This window comes from Puma concolor, chromosome B1 (genome assembly GCF_028749965.1).
Source record: "Puma concolor isolate L17-30 chromosome B1, mPumCon1.1.hap2, whole genome shotgun sequence".
NCBI classification, from domain to species: domain Eukaryota; kingdom Metazoa; phylum Chordata; class Mammalia; order Carnivora; family Felidae; genus Puma; species Puma concolor.
This window is the reverse complement of record NC_141670.1, coordinates 151,860,356-151,884,052: the sequence shown is the minus strand read 5'-3', so window position 1 is coordinate 151,884,052 and position 23,697 is coordinate 151,860,356. Positions and strand designations below refer to the sequence as shown.

General features: G+C 32.8%; 1 protein-coding gene across 4 annotated transcripts in view; it reads right to left on the bottom strand.

Moving 5' to 3' along the window:
- UBA6 (ubiquitin like modifier activating enzyme 6) overlaps positions 1-23,697 on the bottom strand; it is an 81,024-nt gene that overhangs the window by 30,874 nt on the left and 26,453 nt on the right. For all 4 annotated transcript variants that reach the window (XM_086704914.1, XM_086704915.1, XM_086704916.1 and 1 more), the window contains 9 exons: positions 19,232-19,312; positions 14,372-14,494; positions 11,934-12,057; positions 10,112-10,215; positions 9,435-9,497; positions 8,618-8,694; positions 7,935-8,001; positions 1,535-1,678; positions 288-355 (listed from right to left, as the gene is read on the bottom strand). In XM_086704914.1, coding sequence (XP_086561040.1) covers positions 288-355; positions 1,535-1,678; positions 7,935-8,001; positions 8,618-8,694; positions 9,435-9,497; positions 10,112-10,215; positions 11,934-12,057; positions 14,372-14,494; positions 19,232-19,312 — 851 coding nt within the window. The remainder of the gene's footprint in view (positions 1-287; positions 356-1,534; positions 1,679-7,934; positions 8,002-8,617; positions 8,695-9,434; positions 9,498-10,111; positions 10,216-11,933; positions 12,058-14,371; positions 14,495-19,231; positions 19,313-23,697) is intronic.

Genomic DNA, 23,697 nt, shown 5'->3' with positions numbered 1-23,697 from the left:
TTTAACCTAGTTACCTCTCACAAACATTCAACTAGGAAAAAAAGAAAGAAAGGGGCACGTGGGTGGCTCAGTTGGTTAAGTGTCTGACTCTTGACTGTGGCTCAGGTCATAATCCCACGATTCGAAAGATCGAACCCTGCTTTGGGCTCTGTGCTGACAGCATGTAACCTGCTAGGGATTCTATCCCTCCCCCTCTCTCTGTCACTCCCTGACTCGCACACTCTCTCTCTCAAAATAAGTAAACATAAAAGAGAGAAAGAAAAGATAAAGAAAAAATTCAGAATTACCGTGGGAGAAATTCTTCACGTTCAGGTTTGTCTAGGGATTGGACAATATCTGCTGCTTCAATGTACAACTTTAAAGTAGAAGACAAAAACACAACTTACTATGTATAAACCTTAAATTGCTAGAAAAATTGGTTTTTCTCTTCCATGGTTATTTAATAGTCATTAAGGAAAACAATGATAAAAATGCCAAAACAGATTAATACATTAAAAAATATGATTTTTATACAGTATACATTCCTGTATTATTACTTCATTAAAACAATGGTTAAACCTGAAGGAACTGTTAAAAGATATAATTTGATTCATGTCACTTAGCCATCTTAAAAATGGTATATTCTAATTTCAACAAACAAAAGGAAAATTTCACCTCCAAATCTATACCAGAGGAAATGACCTAGAAAGCCACAGTTTTAGTATTAAAACAAAAACAACAAATTGAAATTAATTAAAAAAAGAATTCACTCTCATTTCCATTTAAGTAACTTATGTGGCTAAATTTCAACTTAGTTAAATGGTTATTTACTTAATTATAACAAGACAGAATCTACATTAGTAACATACTTAACAGTTGTATCTAAACCAGACATTTACAACTGAACTTGTACTCTGTACTAAAATAAATCAAATAATTCAACAGCAAAATGGCATTATATGGATACTTTTTAAAACATAAAAAAAGATAAATGTTATATTCAAAATGTTAAAATGTTTCAAAAGGAAAGGGCCTGAAGGGTATCCTTTGACACCCTCTGCCAATTATTCTTTTCGGTAACAAAAGAATAATTTTTTATTCCTTCTTAAGATGTATTTACCTATATAGTTCTCAAACTTATACCATTCCAATGCTTTTACTTTTAGAGTTTAAACCTAGGAAAGGATTCTGAAGATTTCTGGTGCCTAAAGATTCCATCCAACTGTTTAAAAGTCCTGAGAGTCCTTGAATGCTAAGCTAATCATACTGGAAAACTAAGTATAAGGGTAGAAAATTCATTCCTTCACTCTCACAAATGAGAAAAAAATCAACCCTAGATTACAACTTTGGGTTATATTCCAATAGCCTCAACCAATAATCTTGTCAGTTTCAATTAGAGAGTTAAATTTTGGTGGTGTATCACATCTAACTAATGCATCAAAAATATATTTTGAGGTTACCTTTATAATATATTAATATTTTAATTCATAACATTCACTGCATGGGTGGAAAATTCAATCTCAAGCCTATAAAAATATTGAAATACAAAACTTACCCACTGGCACAAAGGAGAAAACTTTCCTGTCACGGCTTTCAATACTTCTTGGCTAGCAACACCTCCTACTGCTGCAGCAAGTGGGGGTAAAAAACCTTGAGCAGTCCAAGAGAGCCAATGCACAATGTCAGCATTTACTTCCGGCTGAAACACAAGCCATGAAAGATAATAATCTTGGGCGCCTGGGTGGCTCAGTCAGTTAAGCGTCCAAATCTTGATTTTGGGCTCAGGTTGAGCACCACCTACCTCCCCCTCCCCCCGCCCCACCACCTGCCGGCTGAGAGCACAGAGAGCCTACTTGGGATTCTCTCCCTCTCTCTCCGTTCCTCTCCCAATTACACACATACTCTCTTTCAAAATAAGTAAATAAACTTAAAAAAAAAACCCACAAGTTTTTACATATATACTCAACATGTCAATGACTTACTGTGAGAATTATTAAATTACTGTAGCTTAACTTCTAAAAAAGCTACTCAATATTCCTACTAGATTTTAAGTCCTAAAAAAGTTCCAATCTCATAATAAAAGATCCAAGTGCATATTAGTTACCCTAAGCAGTATTTCTCTTTACCAGTAACTGCCCATTTTTGCTTTTTGAATCTATATGTTACACTAGGGCAAAATTTAAGATTAACTGGAACATCTACCATTTATAGCATTTGTTAAAGATCAGTTCTGTGATGTCAGTCAGTATTTATAAACATCTAGAATTTTAAAAAACTGTTCTAATGGAAACTATGGGAAAATCCTGATCCCAAATAAATGAAAATAAAAATAAACTGATCATAAAAAAATAAGGAGCTTTTAGCTGGAGTCTGAAGTAGTAAAAAAAAAAAAAAAGAAAAAAGAAAAAAGTAAGAGTCAAAAATAATGAGGCACTAACATTGTTAGAAAAAAAGTGAGAGTAACATGGTAATTTTGCATATTTAAGAGCCAATCATCATAAAGTTCTCATTATCATACTTAAAAACTGAAATGATGGTCCTTGAAATAAGATTTGTTTATTAGCATTTTAAAGGAAATATTGGAGAATTGGATTCTGGAGCTATTGTTTTAGCACAATTTCTTATTTGTGAGAAAGATCTTTTCATGACCTCTGGCTTCTCTTTCTCTTCCTGTTCTTTCAACATTAGTAACCTGAATCTTAACCTTAAGATTCAAATAGGGCTCAACTGCTCTGAAATCCTATGTAAAATAACATTACTTGTGCATTTAGGGGGTAATAGAAGGCTTTTATTACATTCTCAAAGATATTTGTGATACAAAAAGACATTACTATCTACTTACTATTCCACTCACTCCATTTCAGTGTTCTATATCTCATTATTTTTCAACTATTTAGCACTAAACTCAACTCTGATTATAATTTCATTTAAGCTGTGCCCTTTCTGAATGCAGAGATACTGGTGTAGTGATAATATTAAAAATAATGATGAGAATGCAAAGAGAAGCAGGTAATTTGTGTGAGCACCTAGTGTGAGTTGTCTATTAAGTCCACATGTAATTTTCAAAATAATCCTAGGAAATACAATTTTTATCATACAGATTAGAAAACTGAAGTTTGAAAAAGCAATTTCCTTATGATTTTATAGCTAATAAGTGAAACTAGAATCTGAGCCCTAAAAGTCTAACTTACCAGTAGGTTACAATATCTCCCAAGATTCTATTATTTTTTAATTAACAATGAACATAAGGGAATGGAAGCAAAAATAGTATAAAAACAGGGAGGGGGACAAAATATAAGAGACTTAAATATAGAGAACAAACAGAGGGTTGCTGGAGGGGGGATGGGCTAAATGGGTAAGGGCTTAAGGAATCTACTCCTGAAATCATTGTTGCACCATGTGCTAAGTTGGATGTAAATTATAAAAAATAAATAAATTATACAAAATACAATGTCAAAAAAATAAAATATTAGTCCTGCAGAAGTTCTGAATAGGAAAGGATAAATAATGGATACAATGAGCAGAGAAGGATATGGAAAACTTTAAATCTGAACTAAGTGTTGAAGAAAGAATTGCATTAGAATTGAAGTGGAAAGGATTCAGTTCAGGGAAAATGGCAACTCAAAGAAGAAGGAATGTGTGTAAAACTGAAAAAGCTGCAATGAATTTGCACGTTTTATATGAGAGGAAGAAAATAAGATCATATGTTAGAGTATGATTAGATTATGAAGAACACCAAAGACCATGGCTGACTTTGGACATGATAGAAAAAATAAAGGAAGCATTGGATGCTTTTGAGAAGAAAACTCATATGATGAAAGAAGTAGGATAATACAGCAGCAGAGTGGTAGAGAGATGAATAATTTCAATTTAAGTAAGCAGTTCTGGGGCTGATTCAATGAAAAAGTTGTAAGGTATGAGGACCTTAAGCTACAATGAAGGCAGACATAAAGATTAGAAATATTTCCAAAAACTTCTTTACAGCCACAATGATTAAACAGATATAGAGGAGAAAACCCAAAGATGGCCGAATGAGTGGGAGTAGCTCCGAATTTTGAACAAAGATACTCTGACAAATTTTGATACAGACTAGAAAATATGAGGAGTTATTGGAAAAAGAAGGGGAAATATGTTTGTGAGTTCAAATTTGGAAATGTTAAGTTCACTATGAAATAGGAATTTAAAATGGAAAATGTCATTCACTGGACTGAGGTTAACTGAAGAAAATAATATAGATACGAAATATGACAAAGGTACATAGTTTCTAGCATTTATTTAAGTTAAAATATTTTCAACATGTTTCCAGATATTTGCTTGTATTATAACATCCAGAAGCCTATGGAAACCAAGTTTAGAACAGTTAAAATCTATGAACATAGTGAACATTTTTTGCATTGTCAAATTAAGAATTTTTAAGGTAAATATTTAAAAAAAAAAAGAAACACTCAAATCTGGGGAATTTTTGGTTGCCCTAGGATAAATAGCTCAAATCTAAATTTGCCTAAACAATCTCTAAAAACAGATACATATCCAAAAGAAGAGAAATAAACCAGTGGCAGGGTTTCAGGATCACTAGAAAACAGAGTATTATAAACTTCAAATTACCTGTAAATAGAAAAATAAGTACCAAACTCCAACAAAACTACTTCTGGACGTCACAATGCTATAAGCCTTCACAGAGAGCAGGAAGTGTGTAACCACAGAAAAGAGAATGAAAAGAGAACAGTGACAAACCACAGTGAAAATCATCCTGAGAAAACAGAAGCCCTAGCACTAAGTGCAAAAACTACTGAACACGTATGTAATCTGGCAGATCTCAGCACTGCCTATGGCGAAAGAACTTCAGTGGGAGGCAATGATGTAAATAGAAAAAGGGCGACATTCTTTGACGCAGAAGGCTAAATTAAGAAGAGAGGAAATTAACGATTTGGCAGAAATCAAAGAGATCTACAAGACACCAATACCTAACCACCAAAAACAAACAAACCCAACCATTAAAGAAACCCCTTTCTAGTATCCTAAGGGAACAAGGAGTTTTAGAAGTACAAATCTGAAAAAAAGCACCCAAAACTCTTATCCTGCCCCCAAAATAGACAAAAAACAGTTTACTATACAAAAGTAATGTAAGAAGTAAACAGAAAATTAGAATCAAAACATTTCAGCCAATGAAAATTTCTCCTCCAAACTAATTATAAGGCAGTGGAAATCTGATTGAGTGAATTATATCCTTAAAGAACACTTGAGAGATGTGGGAAAACAAACAAAAAAACCTCACCTCCAATCAGAAATTCAACTAAATACTAAAGGAATCCATTCCACCACCAATCCTCTCCCCGCAAAAGGAAAAAAATAAAAGAAAATCTGAATCTATGTATTAAAATGGGCTCATAATATGGGAAAAATGGACTGAATGATCAACTCTGAGATACAATCAGTTAAAATTATACACTTTACAGGTGAAAAAAACATACAAAACTACAAGGCAAAAAGGCTAGACTTACTTATAAGAGTAAAAAATTAAGGTGGCATCATTATTTCTTAACAGTAAGATACCACTAAAGAAAGTAAGGCCTAGAATGTTATATTCAGCCAAGTTGCCTTTCAAGTATGGAGGCTACCAAAAATATTTAAAACATGTAAGAACTCAGAAAAAAACGTAACTCTGAGCTCCTTTGGAGAAATATACTAGAGACCAAACTTGATTTCAAGAGTTACCACAGAGCTACAATAATCAAGATAGGATGATATTAGCAAAAAACAATGGGAAGACAGAAACAACCAATGGAAGATAAAACATTGAGTTCAGAAACAGCCCTACACATATGTGGTCAATAAGTTATTGACAAAGAATACCCAGAATATAGAATAAGGAAAGAATTATCTTTTCAATAAATGGGCTAGAATTACTGGATATTCTACATACCAAAAAATTAATCTTGATCTATACATGGCAAAGTATGAAAAAATGAACTCACAAAAGTATAAAACTGTGTCCAATGAATTAAAAATGTACAGTTGTGTACACTTGACCTACACTTGTATACTTTGCATGGCATACAAAAATGAAGTCACAAAACTATAAAAATTCTGGAAGAAAACACAGGACAGAGCTGTGACCTTAGATTTAAAAGAAGGTATAAAACACATACCAAAAAAATGATACACTGAAGTTTATCAAAATTAAAAGCTTCTGCTCCTTAAAGACACTGTAATAAAATGAAAAGATGAGCCATGGACTAGAAGAGAATATTTGCAAAACATGTATCCTATGAAGGATTGATATCCAGAATATATAAAGAACTCAATCAATTAGAAAACCTACCTAATTAAAAAACAAAGATTTAAAAGGACAGTTTATTAAAGAAGAGATATGAGTGGCAAATAAGCAAATGAAAAGATACCAAATTCATAATGATCAATGAAATGGAAATTAAAACCAAAACAAGATATACACACACACTTAAATGCACACGCTTTAAAATGGCTAAAGTCAAACAAATAGATAATACACCATTATAGAGAGAATACAGAGCAATTCAAAATCTCATACATTTCTGGTGGAAATGCAAAATGGTATAGCTACTCTGCAAAACAATTTGGCAGTCTGTTATAAAACTAAACCTGTATCTATCATCTGTCTCTGTAATACACCACTACGTGTTTACCCAAGAAAAATAAAAACATATGTCCACACCAAAATCTGTATGCATATGTTTGTAGGGGCTTTATTCATAATTGCCCACATTGGAAACCCAAATGTCCAGCTGGTACAGGGAAAAAAAAACTGTGGTACACTTATATAATGGGCTACTTACTCAACCAATAAATAGGAATGAACATGCAACATGGATTAAACTCAAGTTCATTATAATTAGTAAAAAAAAATCCAGACTCAAAAGGCTACATATTGCATGATTCCATTTACATGACATTCTAAAAAAAAGGCAAAAATATTCTGGTTGCCATGGTTTGGCTGGGGGAGAGGGAGATGATTATAAAGAGGCATGAGGAAATTTTCTGGCCTTATGGAAATGTTTTACATCTTGATTATCGTGGTAGATATATGACTATACACTTTAATGGTGCACAGCTCAATTGTCTACAAATTTTTGTATAACTGTACATCTAAAAAGGGTGAAATTTTCTATATCTAAGTTTTATCTCAATAAATCTGATAAATCCCTAATCATATCATTCCTTGTAATCACAGACTTCATCAATCTATTTCTAGCTTTTCACACTTTTCTGTAACCACTAAATACGCATACATAAAAGGTCTTTAACTTGTGGTTAATGACTCACTGTTTTCAGTTCATTTGTTATTTCCTTTGTTTTAATCACATAAAATATGAGATCATATTATTCTTAACCACTAATGTTAAGACTTTACACTTCCCCCTCATTTTTATACCATAACAAAAACTATAAAATTTTCAACTAAGTGCACAAACACTGCTAACGTTATCTGCTAAAATGAAACTAGTGGCCAGCAAGCACTGGCACCATGACATGAAAAAATTGTTTTCTAGGTGATATGTCCAAATATGATATGCAAAATGCAATTAAGAGATATGAATATATAATGGAAAAAGATGATTTATAGGAAAACTTACAGCTATACAGTGAGTTTCAGTGGGTTAACAAAGTAAATCAGAAGAGATAATACTAATACTAAAAATATAGCAGGAGCAGAAAATAGTAATTACTATATGCCATATACTCAGATTCTAAGCGCTTCACAAAATTAAATCATTTAATGTTCACAGTAACACTCAGAGACAGGATAACCCTGTTTTATAGATTTATAAACTAAAGCAGAACAAATTTAAGTAACTTGCCTACTGTCACAGAGTCAATAAGCAGCAAAGCTGGGATCTGAAAGGTAAGAGAATATTAATATATAGAATGTTTATCATGTTACACCTTTTTTGATGGTCCTAACTTTGAATACTCACCTTCTCTTCTAGGGTTTCACTTATAGACGTTGCTAGTTTCAAGAGTTCTTCTGAATCTTGCTGGCACCTAGGATTCAACATGAAGCACCCCACTTTCAATATTCTTAATTGCCATAAACAGTAAGTCATATTCAAAACTAAAATTTAAGAAATCTGTAAGAAAAAAAGTGGAATTTTGCCAGCAGGTAGCATGAAGTGCTTCCCTGACTTGAAGGTAATGGACTCATAAATACATTAATTAAAAATCACGTTTACCTAAGGATAGTATATAAATAGGATAATGGTTTTAAATAGACAAGGCAAATACTTTTTGCAACAGTACTTCTGACTTAATAGACCAGAAAGTAAAAAGTTACATAGTGGATTCATAATTCAGTAATTCTCAGATTTTTTATTTCAAAAAGTTTAAAAAGTAGCTTTTGAAGATTTCAAAATGGAAAAATTCTTACTGAGCATAATTCCATGTTTAGGAATTGATCTCTCCACTCCCACCAGAAAAAAGACCAGGTCATAATAAATGTTTATAGAGTTCAGTGTATCTAGTAGTGTTGCAACTATGAAGGGCTTTAGTTACTAAACTTTAGTTTCTAAACTAAAACATTTAGTTTAAATGTTTTAAATTATAATTTCCCAAATACTGCTTTTATAATAAGGAAAAAAATATTTCAAATGAAGAACATTACCCAATATTTGGCTTGCGACTATAGCTCTCCTGGAACTGGTCCAAGGCAAGCATAGCTGTGTGAATCTGTAAAGGTGCCTATTTGGAACATTAAAAATTGTTCAACAGTTGAGTTCATAATATATGACAGGCACTGTGCTTAACACTTTAAAAATTATTTAATTCTTATAATAAATTAATTAGATTAATACTATTATTATCTGTATTTAACACATGAGGAATCTAAGCCTTAGAGAAGTTAAACAACTTGACTTCAAGGCCATAAAGCTATATTTAAGCAACAGATCCAAGTTTCAATCTCCGGTGATATAACCAGTTTTTAGTAGGTTATTCCTATGAAAGTCAGAGCAATATCAACTAAACAACACCAACAAGACATTTGTATAAGATCAAAATCACCTAATCCTTCTTCATCAAGTTATAAATTTGGAAACTGTTAATACTATTCTTTCCTTATCACAAATGCATTCACTGCTACAAAATTATATTCAGTGATTTAAAACAAAAGAATAAATGCTTCCAAGGTTTTTTAGGAAGAAACATGTATCATATAAAACTCTATATGGTTCAGAAAATCTTTTAGTAAGATTTTGTACAAATTATTGAAATAATTTTTCAATTATCAAAGCTAACATATTATAAAAGTAAAATGTTTTTCTATTCTTAAAATTTTTCCATGATATAAATCCCTGTTTTTAATTCTTGGGAGTCAACTCTAGATATATGAATACAACCTTTATTAAAAAAACCTGACAGAAAGGTACCAATTCCCATGCCCTCTCTGCTGCCTCTCTCAAACCTACAAAGTGTTCATTTACCTCAGGTTTGCCAAAATCCACAATAAGGCACTTTGGATGTTTTATCTGCCTCTCCAATGGTTCCTTAATAGAAACAAAAACTATTACTTCAGAAACAAAAACTATTACTTCAAGCAAGTGATTACTTGACAAAAAATATAGAGCACTAAAAGCAATGCATCTCTCTTAAGGTCTAAAATAAATAAGGTTGGGCTAATTTGATTTAATAGAAATATAAAAGAGCTACCATTCCCCATTGTCTTCTTGCTAGATTTAATTTTTAATTCCACTTAATTCCACTTAAAGTGGAATAACTGACTAATAAAACAAAATATATACAGTTTCAGTGCTTGTTAAATCTTTCAAATATATATTAGCTTCATCTTTTATCTTACTCAGGGAGTAAGAAGTATGATCAACTCTTTGATGATTCACAAAAGTATAGATCCTCTGAAGTAAACAACTTCTATACTTATATGCACTGGTATTCTAGCTATAATTTTTTTGTTGTTATTAGTTTATTTCCTTAAATTGATCCCACTTCCCTCAAAGTGGGTACAAATTAAAAATCAAAATCTGTTCAGCCCTTAAATTAACTGTTTGGTTAACTGAGTATTATTACTTTTTTCTCTTCTGCCATTCTTCCGCAAAGAAATATATTTTAAGCAAAAAAAACCCAAAAACTAAAACATACTTACAAAGCAAAATGTTTTAGGAGTCTTAACTTGGACAGCTATGCCTCCATGTAAATAAGGATCCAGTTCTGTAGTATCACCAATGCTAAAAGAAAATGGTGATACCACTAAAAGAAAAATAAGAAAACCATTACATGCTGATATAAGTATTTAAACTTGAAGATTTATCATGATAAAGATGGTAATTTTCCCTAATTTATAAAATTAGAAGATCCCACTATAAATTTTTTTGGAGGTGGGAGGAAGTGTGGAAAACTAGATAGATTATTTTTCCAGTGTGAACTGAAGGACTTAAAAATTACCAAGAAAACTCAGAGGGCGATAATCATAATGAGATGCTTATTGCTAGATATTAGAATATTTTATAAGGCATTAATAATATGTTGACACTAATTACATGCAATTAATACTAAATATAATGTGGTACTTGTTAATGAACAGGCAGACAAATGGAACACTTTGTTTGTAGCCTCAAGATTCTGAACTATCACAATCCCCCACTGCATAGATAACGAATGATAAATCCTAAGTGATTTAACAAATAACAAATGATAACAAATACAATAACAACAAATGATAATCCTAAAGGATTAATTTTTACAAAAACAGATACAAATTCTTTAATATTAATGATGTAACCTGTATTTTACATATCTGGATATAGTCTGGGAAACAAAATCCAGTAATTTTGTAATCAAAGATGCTTAACCAACTATAGATCCAAAGTTATTATGAAGAATTCATAATAGGGACTGATTTTTGTCTCTCCTAAGGATCCATTTTATAGTCATTACAAGAAAAAAAAAAAGTAATCCATTTGCTAGTCTACACACTCATCACATAATTAGACTTTCAAATGTCCTAAAGATAAACCTGAACCTTCTTGGCTAACAAGTGTAAATATGCCATCTTTGAGTTATAGGATGTCTAGCACTGTCTTTGACTCTTAAACATGGCTGGAGAAAAATCACAAATTATGCAGACTAACACTGCTATAAATTCACTATCTTCAACTTCAAATGGGCACTAAATTAAACCTGATAGTCTATTTTTTAAAATGTTTAACTCTCCTTAAATCTATGACTTTGGCACTTTTGCTCTCCTTTGGGCAACGATCTCATCTTAGTCTACAAAAAAAATAAATAAATAAAAATCAAATTCCTTCAACTTTTTGCCAGCAAACCCACAAACTTGCCTGCAATAACATCCACTCATTCCTTTTATACAAGCCACTAACAAAAACATGTCTCCACCTGAATACTTCATTGCCACCTTACTCAACGAACCTAAACTGTACTCATCATCTTCTCTCCAAAACCTGCACTCCTTAAGTGAATAAGTTGCCCATGTTGGATTCTTTGCTTACCTACAATATGAGATTATCAAATTTCCTCTTAAATGTCTTAAGACTTTTGCCATATCAACTCCCACTGCCAGCCCTGCCATATTGTATCTTTTAGTTTCTTGAACAAACTGCCTCTTACTGTTGGTCTCTGCATAGAATATTCTTTTCATCATTTTCCTAAGCCAAAGCAATCTTCAAATTTTAATCAAGATACTTGTCCCCACTGCTGCTGTACCCAAACCGGGTAGACTTCCTTGCCATGTTTAGAGTTCCCAGAAATGCCTGTACTGTCTTTACACTCTCTTTACATCACTGCTTAATGTTAACACGTCCTACTTGGATTGAATGTTTTGAGGCCAAGAATTAGATCATGTTTGTCTAAGCTGATGAAGTGTTCTCAACACTGAATATACTGTCTAAACTATTAATGTGTTGAATAATGAATAAGTATAAATGAATTAATAAAACACAGGAACTTACCAGTTATTTGTTGTGTCGATCCATTTAACCCTGTCATTCCATTAATTTCTCGAAACATTAAAAACTGTCCTGTCTCAAGTTTGTGAGGATGATTTTCAAGGCAGGTGACAATACCAGGATTAGCCTAAATAAGAGAATTCTACTAAAAAAACAAGTTCATGTATTCCTTTTCTGCACACATTTCAAATCTCACACAAAATGGACCAGGTTATCATAAAATTCTCAAAACAATCAAAATGCCAAGTCATTCCTTTTCTTCCTTAGTAAAAGCAAGCGTTTTAAGAATTATTGCAAAATAATGATCAATTTACTATTTTATTATGAATGTTTAAAATATAATTTCTGTGTTTGGGGGAGAAGGAGATTCTACATGGAAGTTCAAATATTTTATAGATACAGATTCTTTGGACTTATAAAAAATATTCAAAGTTATCAAATATAAGTTTTAAAGTCATGTTATAAAAAAATCTGTGCATAAAAGACAAGTCTAACTTTGAAGATGAAAGAAATGCAAGAAAGGACAGAGATTTAAATTTTTTTTTTTAATTTTATTTTTAGAGAGAGACAGAGAGAGCGAGAAAGTTAGTGCTCAAGTGGCTGAGGGGGCAGAGGCAAGAGATAGAATCTCAAGAAGTCTCCACACTCAGTGAGGGGCCTGACACAGGGCTCACAATCCCACGACTGTGAGATCATGATTTGAGCCAAAATCAAGGGTTGTACGCTCAACTGACTTAGCCATCCAGGTGTCCCAAGAAGGATGGAGATTTAAAGCCAGAAAACTGGTAATTTAAAATTTGCTGCCCAACATGTTAAAGGATAAAAAAATATTGTGTAGCTCAGCTTACCAGGACAAAAATAGGAAGAAACTGACCTATTCACCAAAGAGGATGGATGAGATAGGTCCAAGGCCCAGAAATTTGCTTATTAATGCACATAATCCAACACACTGGTTGAGTAAGGTGGTAATAATTTAATCTACATAAAACCTAAAGAGAATTATCATCCTTTCTTTCTTAACTGTGAAGATTCTGAAAATTGTCCTGTGGCTTAATGATCTGGGTAAGAATTATGATTATGATCACAAACATGTATATAAAATTAACATAATGTGGGTTTACTAACATCTCAAGAGGAATAAAATTCATAAGGACTTTATTAAAAAAGAGAAATACTTTTGCATATAAGTTAAATGGGAACATTTATGGTACTTTGTAATTCTTTGTGGATAACCTTCATACTGCCTACACTATTTAAGAAAAGAAAATACCAATGCAATACAAGATTCCAACTATTTCCTGGAGACTATTCTATTCTAACTGTATGATGTTCACAGGGACGAACTAAAAACAAGCACAAAGATTAAAGGTTGAATAATAAATCATTCTGTAAGCACAGAGACACAGAATGATTTTTTTAATGCATTTCTCTTAAAAAGGGGTGAAAAGGCAACATTACACTGGGCTTAAAAATCAAGCATAAATATAGAAACACAAATACTATTATCATTCCCTTACATTTGGTTTCTTTGATCTTTAATGTAAACTAATTAGAAAGAATGCAAGTAAAAGTAATGATTCAGACTTAAAAAACTAGGAAAACTGGATCACAATGATATCTCCAATTCTTTTAGGGAATAAAAAACTTAAGCTTACCTGAAGAGAACGTGAAAGTTCAGACTTTTTGATCTAAGGGTAATTAATTCTAATACTTTTTTTCCTTCTCCAAATGTTTTAGAAATATAAAAAATTTTAGAAAAGCTTTTGTCTATAGTGACCTAACTGTGTATCCTCCCCACAGTCTTGTGTTGGGCCAGGTGACTTAAGACATACTTACTACATCTACAATCTGACACAATACACACAGTTTAGTAAACACTGAATCACACTTCATGCCCAATAGGAACACGACATAGAACAAAATTAAAATTTATCACAAGCAAATGTTGATCTATTGATTATTAATGTTAGAAGGAATTCAGACACTCATATTCTAACTTAAATTTAGTTTTAATATAATATGATCAAGAAATTAACAAAACATTCCCTCATGAATTACCTTAAAATATTATAAAACAAATGAAAAATATTGCATATTACAGTATTTTGCTATTGTCACCTTTAAAAAATGTATTCACATCGGGGTGCCTGCGTGGCTCAGTCAGTTAAGCATCCAAATTTGGCTCAGGTCATGATCTCACGATTTGTAAGTTAGAGCCCTGAGTCGGGCTCTGTGCTGACAGCTCAGAGCCTGGAGCTTGTTTCGGATTCTGTGTCTCCCTCCCTCTGCCCCTACCCCACTCAACGCTCTGTCTCTCCCACTCTCAAAAATAATAAACATTAAAAAAAAATTTTAAAAAACAAACTAAAAAAAAAATGTATTCACATCAACCTTAAAAAAAATTCATATACATATACAATAATATATATATATAATCATACTTGCGTTATATTTGAAATGAAAATTTCTTTTGGCTCTTCTCCTGTTGCATCTGAAACTTCAAATTCATCACCAAAATCACAAAACAACCGTGACCAAATTCCATGTACATCTGCACTGATAAACTGTGAAATGATGAAAAGAAGTTCAAGCTTATCTATTTATATAAAGAAAAAAACCCCACCTCAAGTATTTTAAGCCTCTTCATGACTTTATTTATAATTAAGATTATCCTTTGGGATATAAAGTGAATCACAAACAGAATACATTATTTGTGAAGTGGTTCAAGAATCAAGGATATTGGTATTTGAGACTGGGTATCTAGTGCTATATAATTAAAAAATGCAGCACGTCATCATTGTACATTCTATGATTTTTAAATAACAGAAATTCTTTCCTTGCCCTAAAAATCCAACAAAGTACATAAGAAACTGGTATCTTTTGATAAGAGCTAAATTATGAAAAAAGCCCAAATGTTCATTAATTGATGAATGGATAAAAAAGATGTAGGATATATACACAATGGAATATTACTCAGTGATCAAAAAGAATAAAATATTGCCATTTGCAACAATGTGGATGGAACTAGCAAGTACTATGCTAAGTGAAATAAGTCAGTCAGAGAAAGACAAATATATGATTTCGCTCCTGTGGAATTTAAGAAACAAAACAGATGAACATAGCAGAAGGGAAGGAAAAATAAAAACAGGGAGGGAGGCAAACCATAAGAGATTCTTAAATATACAGAACTACGGGTTGCTAAATGGGTGACTGGCAATAAGGAGGGCACTTGTTGGGAGGAGCACTGGGTGTTATATATAAGTGATAATTCACTAAATTCTACTCCTGAAACCATTACTACACTATATGTTAACTTGGATTTAAATTAAAAAAAAAATTTAAGTAAATTGTACCTATAAGTATTTGAGGTTTGCATGCTGTAGTTTGTTTTTATTAAAAATTACTAATTGAAAAAACAGAATAGACAACTGCACATAAATATAATACTAATGTGGCAAAAAAATAAAAAAGGTACACACGTCTTTATAGAATTATAGAGGATATATACAGTACAATGTTAACAGCTGTTACCTCTGGTGATGGGCTTAAAGGTAAATTTTTCATTATACTTTTCTAAATTCTCTTAGTGAATTTGTATATATATTTATATTCAGATGAAAACTAAGTAGTATTAAAAATTTTGGAATTGTATAAAATCCACTATCTTAGAATTAGAAACTTTGGTAAGCTTTGGTTGAACAACAATAAAAAACCTTCAGTTAGGTTTTGCAGGCACACCTGAGAGATATTGCAGGTTCATTTCTACATCACTTCAATAAAACAAATATTGTCAAAAAAAAAAAAAGAAAGAAAGAAAGAAAGAAACCAGTATCTTGGTTCAATGGTTTGAGCAGTGAATTTTTACTTTTCATTTGAGAAAAAAGAAGTATCCATTCACCAGTAGTAGAGTTAATGGAAAAGAGAACAGAGCTAAAAGTTGAAAATGGAGGCAACAAATAGAAAAAGAGCTGAGGAACTGACAGTATGCATCAAAGCAAGGAAGGTAAAACTCAGATTCTTTTTTTTTTTTTTTTTAATGTTTATTTATTTATTGGTGTGGGGAGGGTTGGGAAGGGGCAGAGAAAGAGGGAGACAGAGGATCTCAAGCAAGCTCTGGGCTCAAATTCAAGAATCTCGAGATCATGACCTAAGCCGAAGTCGGCTGCCTAACTGATTGGGCCACCCAGGTGCCCCAAAAATCATATTCTTAACCACAATCATTAATGCTTTATTAAAAGTGATTTTTGTAATACATATGCTCCATTCTAAGAATCTCTAAAGAAAATATTTTTGTGTCTAATTTCATTTTGAGTTAACAGTAAAGAATTCTTATTCTATAACACATATGATCCTGTGTAAAGTGATACTTAAAAAAAATTTTTTTTAACGTTTACTTATTTTTGAGAAAGTCAGAGAGACAGAGTGCGAGCGGGGGAGGGGCAGAGAGAGAGGGAGACAGAGTCTGAAGAAGGCTACAGGCTCCCAGCCATCAGTACAGAGCCTGACTGTGGGGCTCAAGCTCACAAACCCCGAGCTCATGACCTGAGCTGAAGTCAGATGCTTAACCGACTGAGCCACCCAGGAGCCCCTAAAGTGATACTTTTTTAAACAAAAACTAAAGTCTATTCATATTTGGATATAAAAATGTAGCCCATTAAAACAATTTATACCACCTATTACATGAAGTAATGAGAGAGCTAATAAAAGGCTACCTCCTACTGGATCATGTATTGCCTTTACCCCTAAAATAGGTACAGACAGCATTTTTTAATATATAAATGAAATATATTATATATATAATCATATATGATTATATATATGATTATATATATAATCATATATGATTATATATATAAAAATGAGCAGAAATTTAGAATTTTTTTTAAGTTTAAAAGCTGCAAATTTGAGGACAATTTCCCTTCAAAACAACTTTCAAATAGGAATACATATACCAATCACATAAACAAAAGATTTTAGTTCATAACTTAGTGTAATTATTTTGTAAAACTTCCATGCCCGGGGATTTTAACTTTACTATTCTATGTCTTATTCATCTGTTTAAATTGTGAACCATAGCACAAATGTACAGAGTGTAAATATGCTATGTAAATACCACAATCCAAAAATTTTTAGCACAACTATTTAATAGAGTATGATAGTTGGCTTACTGCCTATCTCAAAAGAACAAGTAATTTTTTCCTTTTTTCAAAGGAACAAATAACCCCACAAAGGAGTTAGAGTTAATGGTATGTATGTAACTGCACAGGATAATTTATGATTTTTCTGATCTAAACTTATTATTGGTCTTCCCAATGTCACCATGACTCAGTTACTCTGGAAAAAATCTAGGAGTCATTCTTGATCATTCTTTCCCTCACAACTCATATTCATCCATTCGTAAGTTGTAAGCCATTTTTTTAGAAGATATCTCAAATTCATTAACTTCTCAAAATTTCTATTTCTACCTCTCTTGAATTATCAGTATCTCACACCTGGATTACTGCATTATCCTCCAACTGGTCTAGTTGCCTCTACTCTCTTATTAATTCAATGGGTTTCTTTCTGTTTGGCTCTGTGATTCCTTCATGTTCTTCTTCTTTTTTTAAAATATTTATTTATTTTGAGAGAAAGTGTGCACACATGCACACATGCAGGGGAGGAGCAGACAGAGAGGGAAAGAGAGAATCCCAAGTAGGCTCCACACTCAGTGTGGAGCCTGACATGGGGTTCAATGTCATGACTGTGAGATCATGACCTGAGCTAAAATCAAGACTTGGACACTTAACTGACTGAGCCATCCAGGCACCCCAATTCCTTCACATTCTTAAAAATTACTGAGGACTGAAAGCACTTCTATTTATCTGGGTTATACCTATTGGTATTTGCTGTGTTAAAAATTAAAACTGAGAAACATTTAAAATGTTAAGAATACACACATACATTTCATTAGCTATAAGAGCAGTAATATCTACTGCATATCATCTAGATAGACTCTGGAAACTCCGCTGTACCCCATAAGAGAATCAGAGTAAAAAAACCAAATAACATTTTAGTAATATTATGAAAATAGTTTGACTTTGCAGATCCCATGAAAAGATCTCAAGAATATTCAGTATCCTTCGACCATACTTTGAAAACTACTGCTTTAGACTATTTTCCCGACAGCACATCCAGAGTGATCTTTTAAAAATATAAATCAGATCAGGGATGCCTGGGTGACTCAGGTGGTTAAGCATCCAACTCTTGATTTCAGCTCAGGTCATGATCTCATGGCTGTTGAGATTAAGCTCCACGTTGGGTTCTGTACTGAGCATGGAGTCTGCTTAAGATTCTCTCCCTCTGCCTCCTCCCCGCTTGGGTGTGTTCTCTCGTTCTCTCTCTCTCTCTCCTATGTACACACACACAAACATACACACACACACAAACACACACACTGTATATATAAATCAAGTCAAAACCCATGGGATTAAAACTCAGCTATCCTCAAAGTTATGTAAGTTATGGCCCTCTAATTACTTCTCTGAACATAATCCCCTGGTAACTTTTACTCATACTACTCTCTCCTCTTTACCCAAATTCCATTCTGGTCTTGCTTGCTTCTTGCTGTTTGTAAACACACCAAGCGAATTTTTTTATACTTTCAAGTCTACACTTGATGTTCTTCATGCTTTGAATGCTCTTTCCATACCTGGCTCTCTCTCATTATTCAGGGTTCTATTCAAACGTTATCTCCTCAGAGGAGTTCCCTGACCTTCAATTTAAGAGAACCAGCACTGATCCCCACCCCAACATCATGCAGATATTATATTCTTTACCTAGCTATTTTCTTCATAGGACTTGAAACTATGTTATTTATTTGCTTTTTAATTAAATATCTTCCTTACTGGATGGTAATTTCCTGAGTAGGAAAATTTGTATGTCTTATTCACTAATGTATTCCTAGTGCCTAGAATTGTATTTGGAGAAGATGCTCAATGAATATTTGTTGCAAGAACCAATGAACTTCTTTAAAACCACCATTACACCATATCTAAAGTTAGATGATGAATTCAGTGTTTACCATCCTTACCATTCCCATCTTTATTCTTCCTCAGTTTTGGCAATTTGCTATAAGCCAAATTTAGATCTTGGTTTTAAAAACAGGAAATGAATAATGCCAAAATTAAAGAGAAAAATATTACTGTGATTGTCCTCGTGTACATAAGAACTTCTGACACAACCTACTGAAAAGCTATAAATTTTAACAGTGAAGGTGTTCTTTCTTTGCTTAACTACATGTCATTATTAAGTAATATTATTACCTTAATTGGAGGGCACCGAGAACGGCAAAAGTTATTGATCTTCTTCTGCAACGGAAGTTTGATCTCAGTCAATATTACACACTGTTAAGAAGAATATAAGAAATTAAATATTAGAAAATAAACAACTAGTTTGGTAAAATACACTTCTAAGTCAGAAGCATGTCACAGTTTGCATTATGCTAAAAACACATTGTTTTCCTTGTAAAAAAAAATACTTTCCCAATGTATTCCATTCTAAGGTTAAAACCTTCAGAGTCATGGAATAGCAAAAGTAAAAATAACATATACAGAGGAAAACCTGCCCATATTAAATTCAATTACTATCATAGGATTTACATAAGAAGCAAACCTTAATATCATATGTGGTATTTTTGTACTCTAAATGGCTGGAGATTTTGTTTGATCTGTTTTGCCATGGGAATACTAACCTAGTCTTCAGGATATTAATTAAATGCTAGCTTAAAGGAGTAAAGATTATATTTTTAAAGACATACACTAGTTGGCTTAGCTTTTACTTCAGATGCACAATATAACAACTTTTGCTTTATGACAGTGTCATTAGTAAAACTACCAAGTTCTGTTATTTAAAATAGCAAATTATAGTTCTCAATGCTTAACTTTTTATCATCACCCTGTAAGATAAGTAGAGAGCTTTTATAATCATATTTTAACATAAGTAACTTAAACTCATAAAGGTAAAAAACTTTCCTAAGGTCATTCATCTACCTATCAAGTGGCAAAAGTAGAACTAGACTCTCAGTCCAGAGTTTTCCTTGCTGGTAGTTTCCATGAATTGGATAACTTTTTTTCACTACAAATATCCAGTTGTGGATTTATTCTTATTTACCTAGCTCAGAATATGGTGTGCTTCCTGCAAGATTGATTTCTCCTCCATGGGTCTCTTACTTTTTATACATGTCTCAACTGGGTATGCCATGAATCCAAGGATCTTAACTATTCTTGGACCATTTCTCAGGATTGTATTTGCTTTGTGCAAGCTGGAGGAATGAGGTAATGTTTCCCTCTGGGACAAAGAACAAGCCTGTTAATTGTTTCCTATAAAAGCACAGGTTTTCCAAGCTCAGTGTTCCTCTTATCAAAAGGAGCCCATTACATGTGCAGGCATCCACTGAGTCCTCTACACTACACTAGTGGGTTTTGGGGAAAGGCAAGAGGAAATAAGGCAAATATAATACTCACACCTCTTACCATACTCAGAGAAATAAAGTCTCTGACTCAGGAATCTCATGTTTTCTGTCAGCAACCAAAGAACAGTAACAGGCTGACTTAGTAAGTTTGTAAATACAGTAAAATCACATCTTAGACTCAGCATACACTGAATCTAATTTGTGTTTCATCACAAATTCTCAGCCATAATTTTTTTGGAATATTGCCCTTTCCTAATGTTCTTTCAGAAATTTAATCTCATGAATTGAACCTTTTCACTTAAGCTTGTATTTCTTTTAATTTCTCTTTCATACTTACTCTAATTTCTAAAGGTTGTAGTCTCAGTAATCTCAGCTCTTTCAATTCACTAATTCTTGCTCTAGTTGTATCTATCCACTGTTTAATCTACTCACTGAGTTTTAATTTTTAAGACAATATTTTCGTTTCTAAAAGTTTGACTGGTTCTTTATCACATCTGCCTGATTCTTTTTAATTATTTCCATATTGTATATTTAATTCCTTCTTTTAAAATTCAATTCAAGTTTTCTTTCTGTCTGGCATTCCAGGATATTGACAGTAGCTTAGTACTACTTATGTTTTGAGTTCCCAGCTTGGGAAATTTTAGATTACAAAGAATTATAAAGTTTATCTCCAAACCTGGGTGAGAATAGGCATATGGTTGTGAATTCCCAGAGGAGATCATTATTTTTTCATCCAGAGCTCAAGAAAAAACAGGCAATCTTGTTCTGAAGTGCAAAGACTGTTCTCATCCACCTTTCACTGAGGGTGTAGTTCTCTGAGGTTCTAACTTTACAAAAAGGGGGTAGGTCTCAATTCCATTTCTCTATCTCATGTAAACCTACTTGGGATCTTCGGTTTCTGTGTTACCACTAATTCCTAAGAAATGGGGTTACTGAGATCAGCAACTCCAATGTGAAAGTGACCACAGCGAATAAATAGTTCACTCGTCTTCTTTTAGCTACCTATTTATTTTTGGTCTCTGAGCATTTTATTTTGAGCTCAGCTACTCATTTAAAAGATGTCTATCAGGGGCTCTTGGGTGGCTCAGTTGGCTAAGTGTCCACCTTCAGCTCTGGTCATAAACTCCTAGCTCGTGGGTTCAAGTCTCACATTAGACTCTGTGTTGACAGCTCAGAGCCTGAAGCTTGCTTTAGATTCTGTGTCTCCCTCTCTCTCTGCCCCTCCCCTGCTTGCCCTCTGTCTCTCTCTCTCTCAAAAATAAACATTAGAATTTTTAAAAAGTCTATCAAAAATCAAATCAGTAATCAAAAAACTCCCAGAAAACAAAGGCCAGGACCAGATGGATTCACAGGCAAAGTCTACCAAACATTTAAAGAGTTAATACCTATCCTTAAACTATTCCAAAAATAGAAGAGGAAGGAAAACTGAAATTCATTCTATGAGGCCAGCATTACTCTGATTCTAAACCAGATAAAAACACTACAAATAAAAAGACAAAACTATAGTCCAAAATCTCTGAAAAACAGATACAAAAATCTGTAAGAAAATATTATTAGTAAACTGAATTCAACAATACCTTAAAAAACCCGTTCTACCATGATCAGTCGATTTATTCTAGGGAAGCAAGGGTGGGGTTCATTACTTATAAATTGATCAAAATTATAAATAATTAACAAGAGAAAGAATAAAAACCATATGATCATCTCAATCTCAACAGATGAAGAAAAAGCTTCCGACAAAGTACAATGTCCACTCGTGAATGAAAACTCTGAACAAAGTAGGTTAACAAGCAAAATACCTAAACATAACAAAGGCCATATATAAAAAACCCACAGGTAATATTTTTTACTCAATGGTGAAAAACTGAGAGCTCTCCCTTTAAGATCAGGAATAAGTCAAGCATGCCCACTCTTACCACTTTTATTCAAAATAGCACTGGAAGTCTTAGCTGCAGTTATCATACAAGAAAAAGAAAAGGCAGTCAAACTGGTAAGGAAGAGGTAAAGCAGTCTATTTGCAGGTGACATGATACTATAAACAGAAAACCTTAAAGACTCCACCAAAAAAACTACTAGAACTGATAAATGAATTCATTAAAATTACAGGTTACAAAATTAATATACAGAAATCTCTTTTTATACATCAATATAAAGTAGCAGAAAGAGAAATTAAGAAAGCAATCCTATTTACAACTGCACCAAAAATAATAAAATACCTCAAAATAAAATTAACCAAGGAGGTAAAATACCTTTACTCTCAAAACTCTGAAAGACCGATGAAAGAAATTAAAGACACAATACAACCAATGGAAAGATTTTCCATCCTCATGGATTAGAAGAATTAATATTGCTACAAAGTCCATACTATCCAAAGCAATCTAGAGATTCAATGTAATCCCTATAAATACCAACAGCATTTTTCACAGAACTACAACAAATAATACTAAAATTTGTATATAACTACAAAAGACCCCAAATAGCTAAAGCAATCTTTAGAAAGAAGAACAAAGCTAGAGGTATCACAATCCCAGATTTCAAGATATACTACAAAGCTGTAGAGTCAAAACAGTATGGACACACATAGATCAATGAAACAGAATAGAGATCCCAGAAATAAACCCATGCTTATATGGTCAATTAATCTGCAACAAAGGAGGCAAGAATGTACAGTGGGAAAAAGATAGTTTTCCACAAATGGTTCTGGGAAAACTGGACAGCTACATATGAAAGAATCAAACTGGACCACTTTCTTACACCACACACAAAAATAAACTCAAAATGGATAAAGATCTAAATGTGAAACCTGAAACCATGAAAATCCTGGAAGAGAACACAGGCAGTAATCTCTCCCGATATTTACCATAGCAACATTTTTCTAGATATGTCACCTTGGGCAAGGGAAACAGAAGCAAAAATAAATTATTGAGACCATAACAAAATAAAAAGTTTTTGCACAGTGAAGGTAACTATCAACAAAATGAAAAGGCAATCTACTAAATAGAATATATTTGCAAATGATGTATCTGATAAGGTGCTCATATGCAAAGTTTGTAAAGAATTTACACAATGCAACACCAAAATCCCAAATAATCTGATCAAAAACCGAGCAGAGGACCTGAACAGACATTTTTCAAACACATAAGATAGCCAACAGACACATGAAAAGATGCTCAACATCACTCAACATCAGGGAAATGCAAATGAAAACCACAACGAGGTATTTCATCATATTTGTCAAAAGTGGGTAGAATCAGGGTGCCTGGGTGGTTCAGTCGGTTAAGCATCTGACTTTGGCTCAGGTCATCATCTAACGGCTGA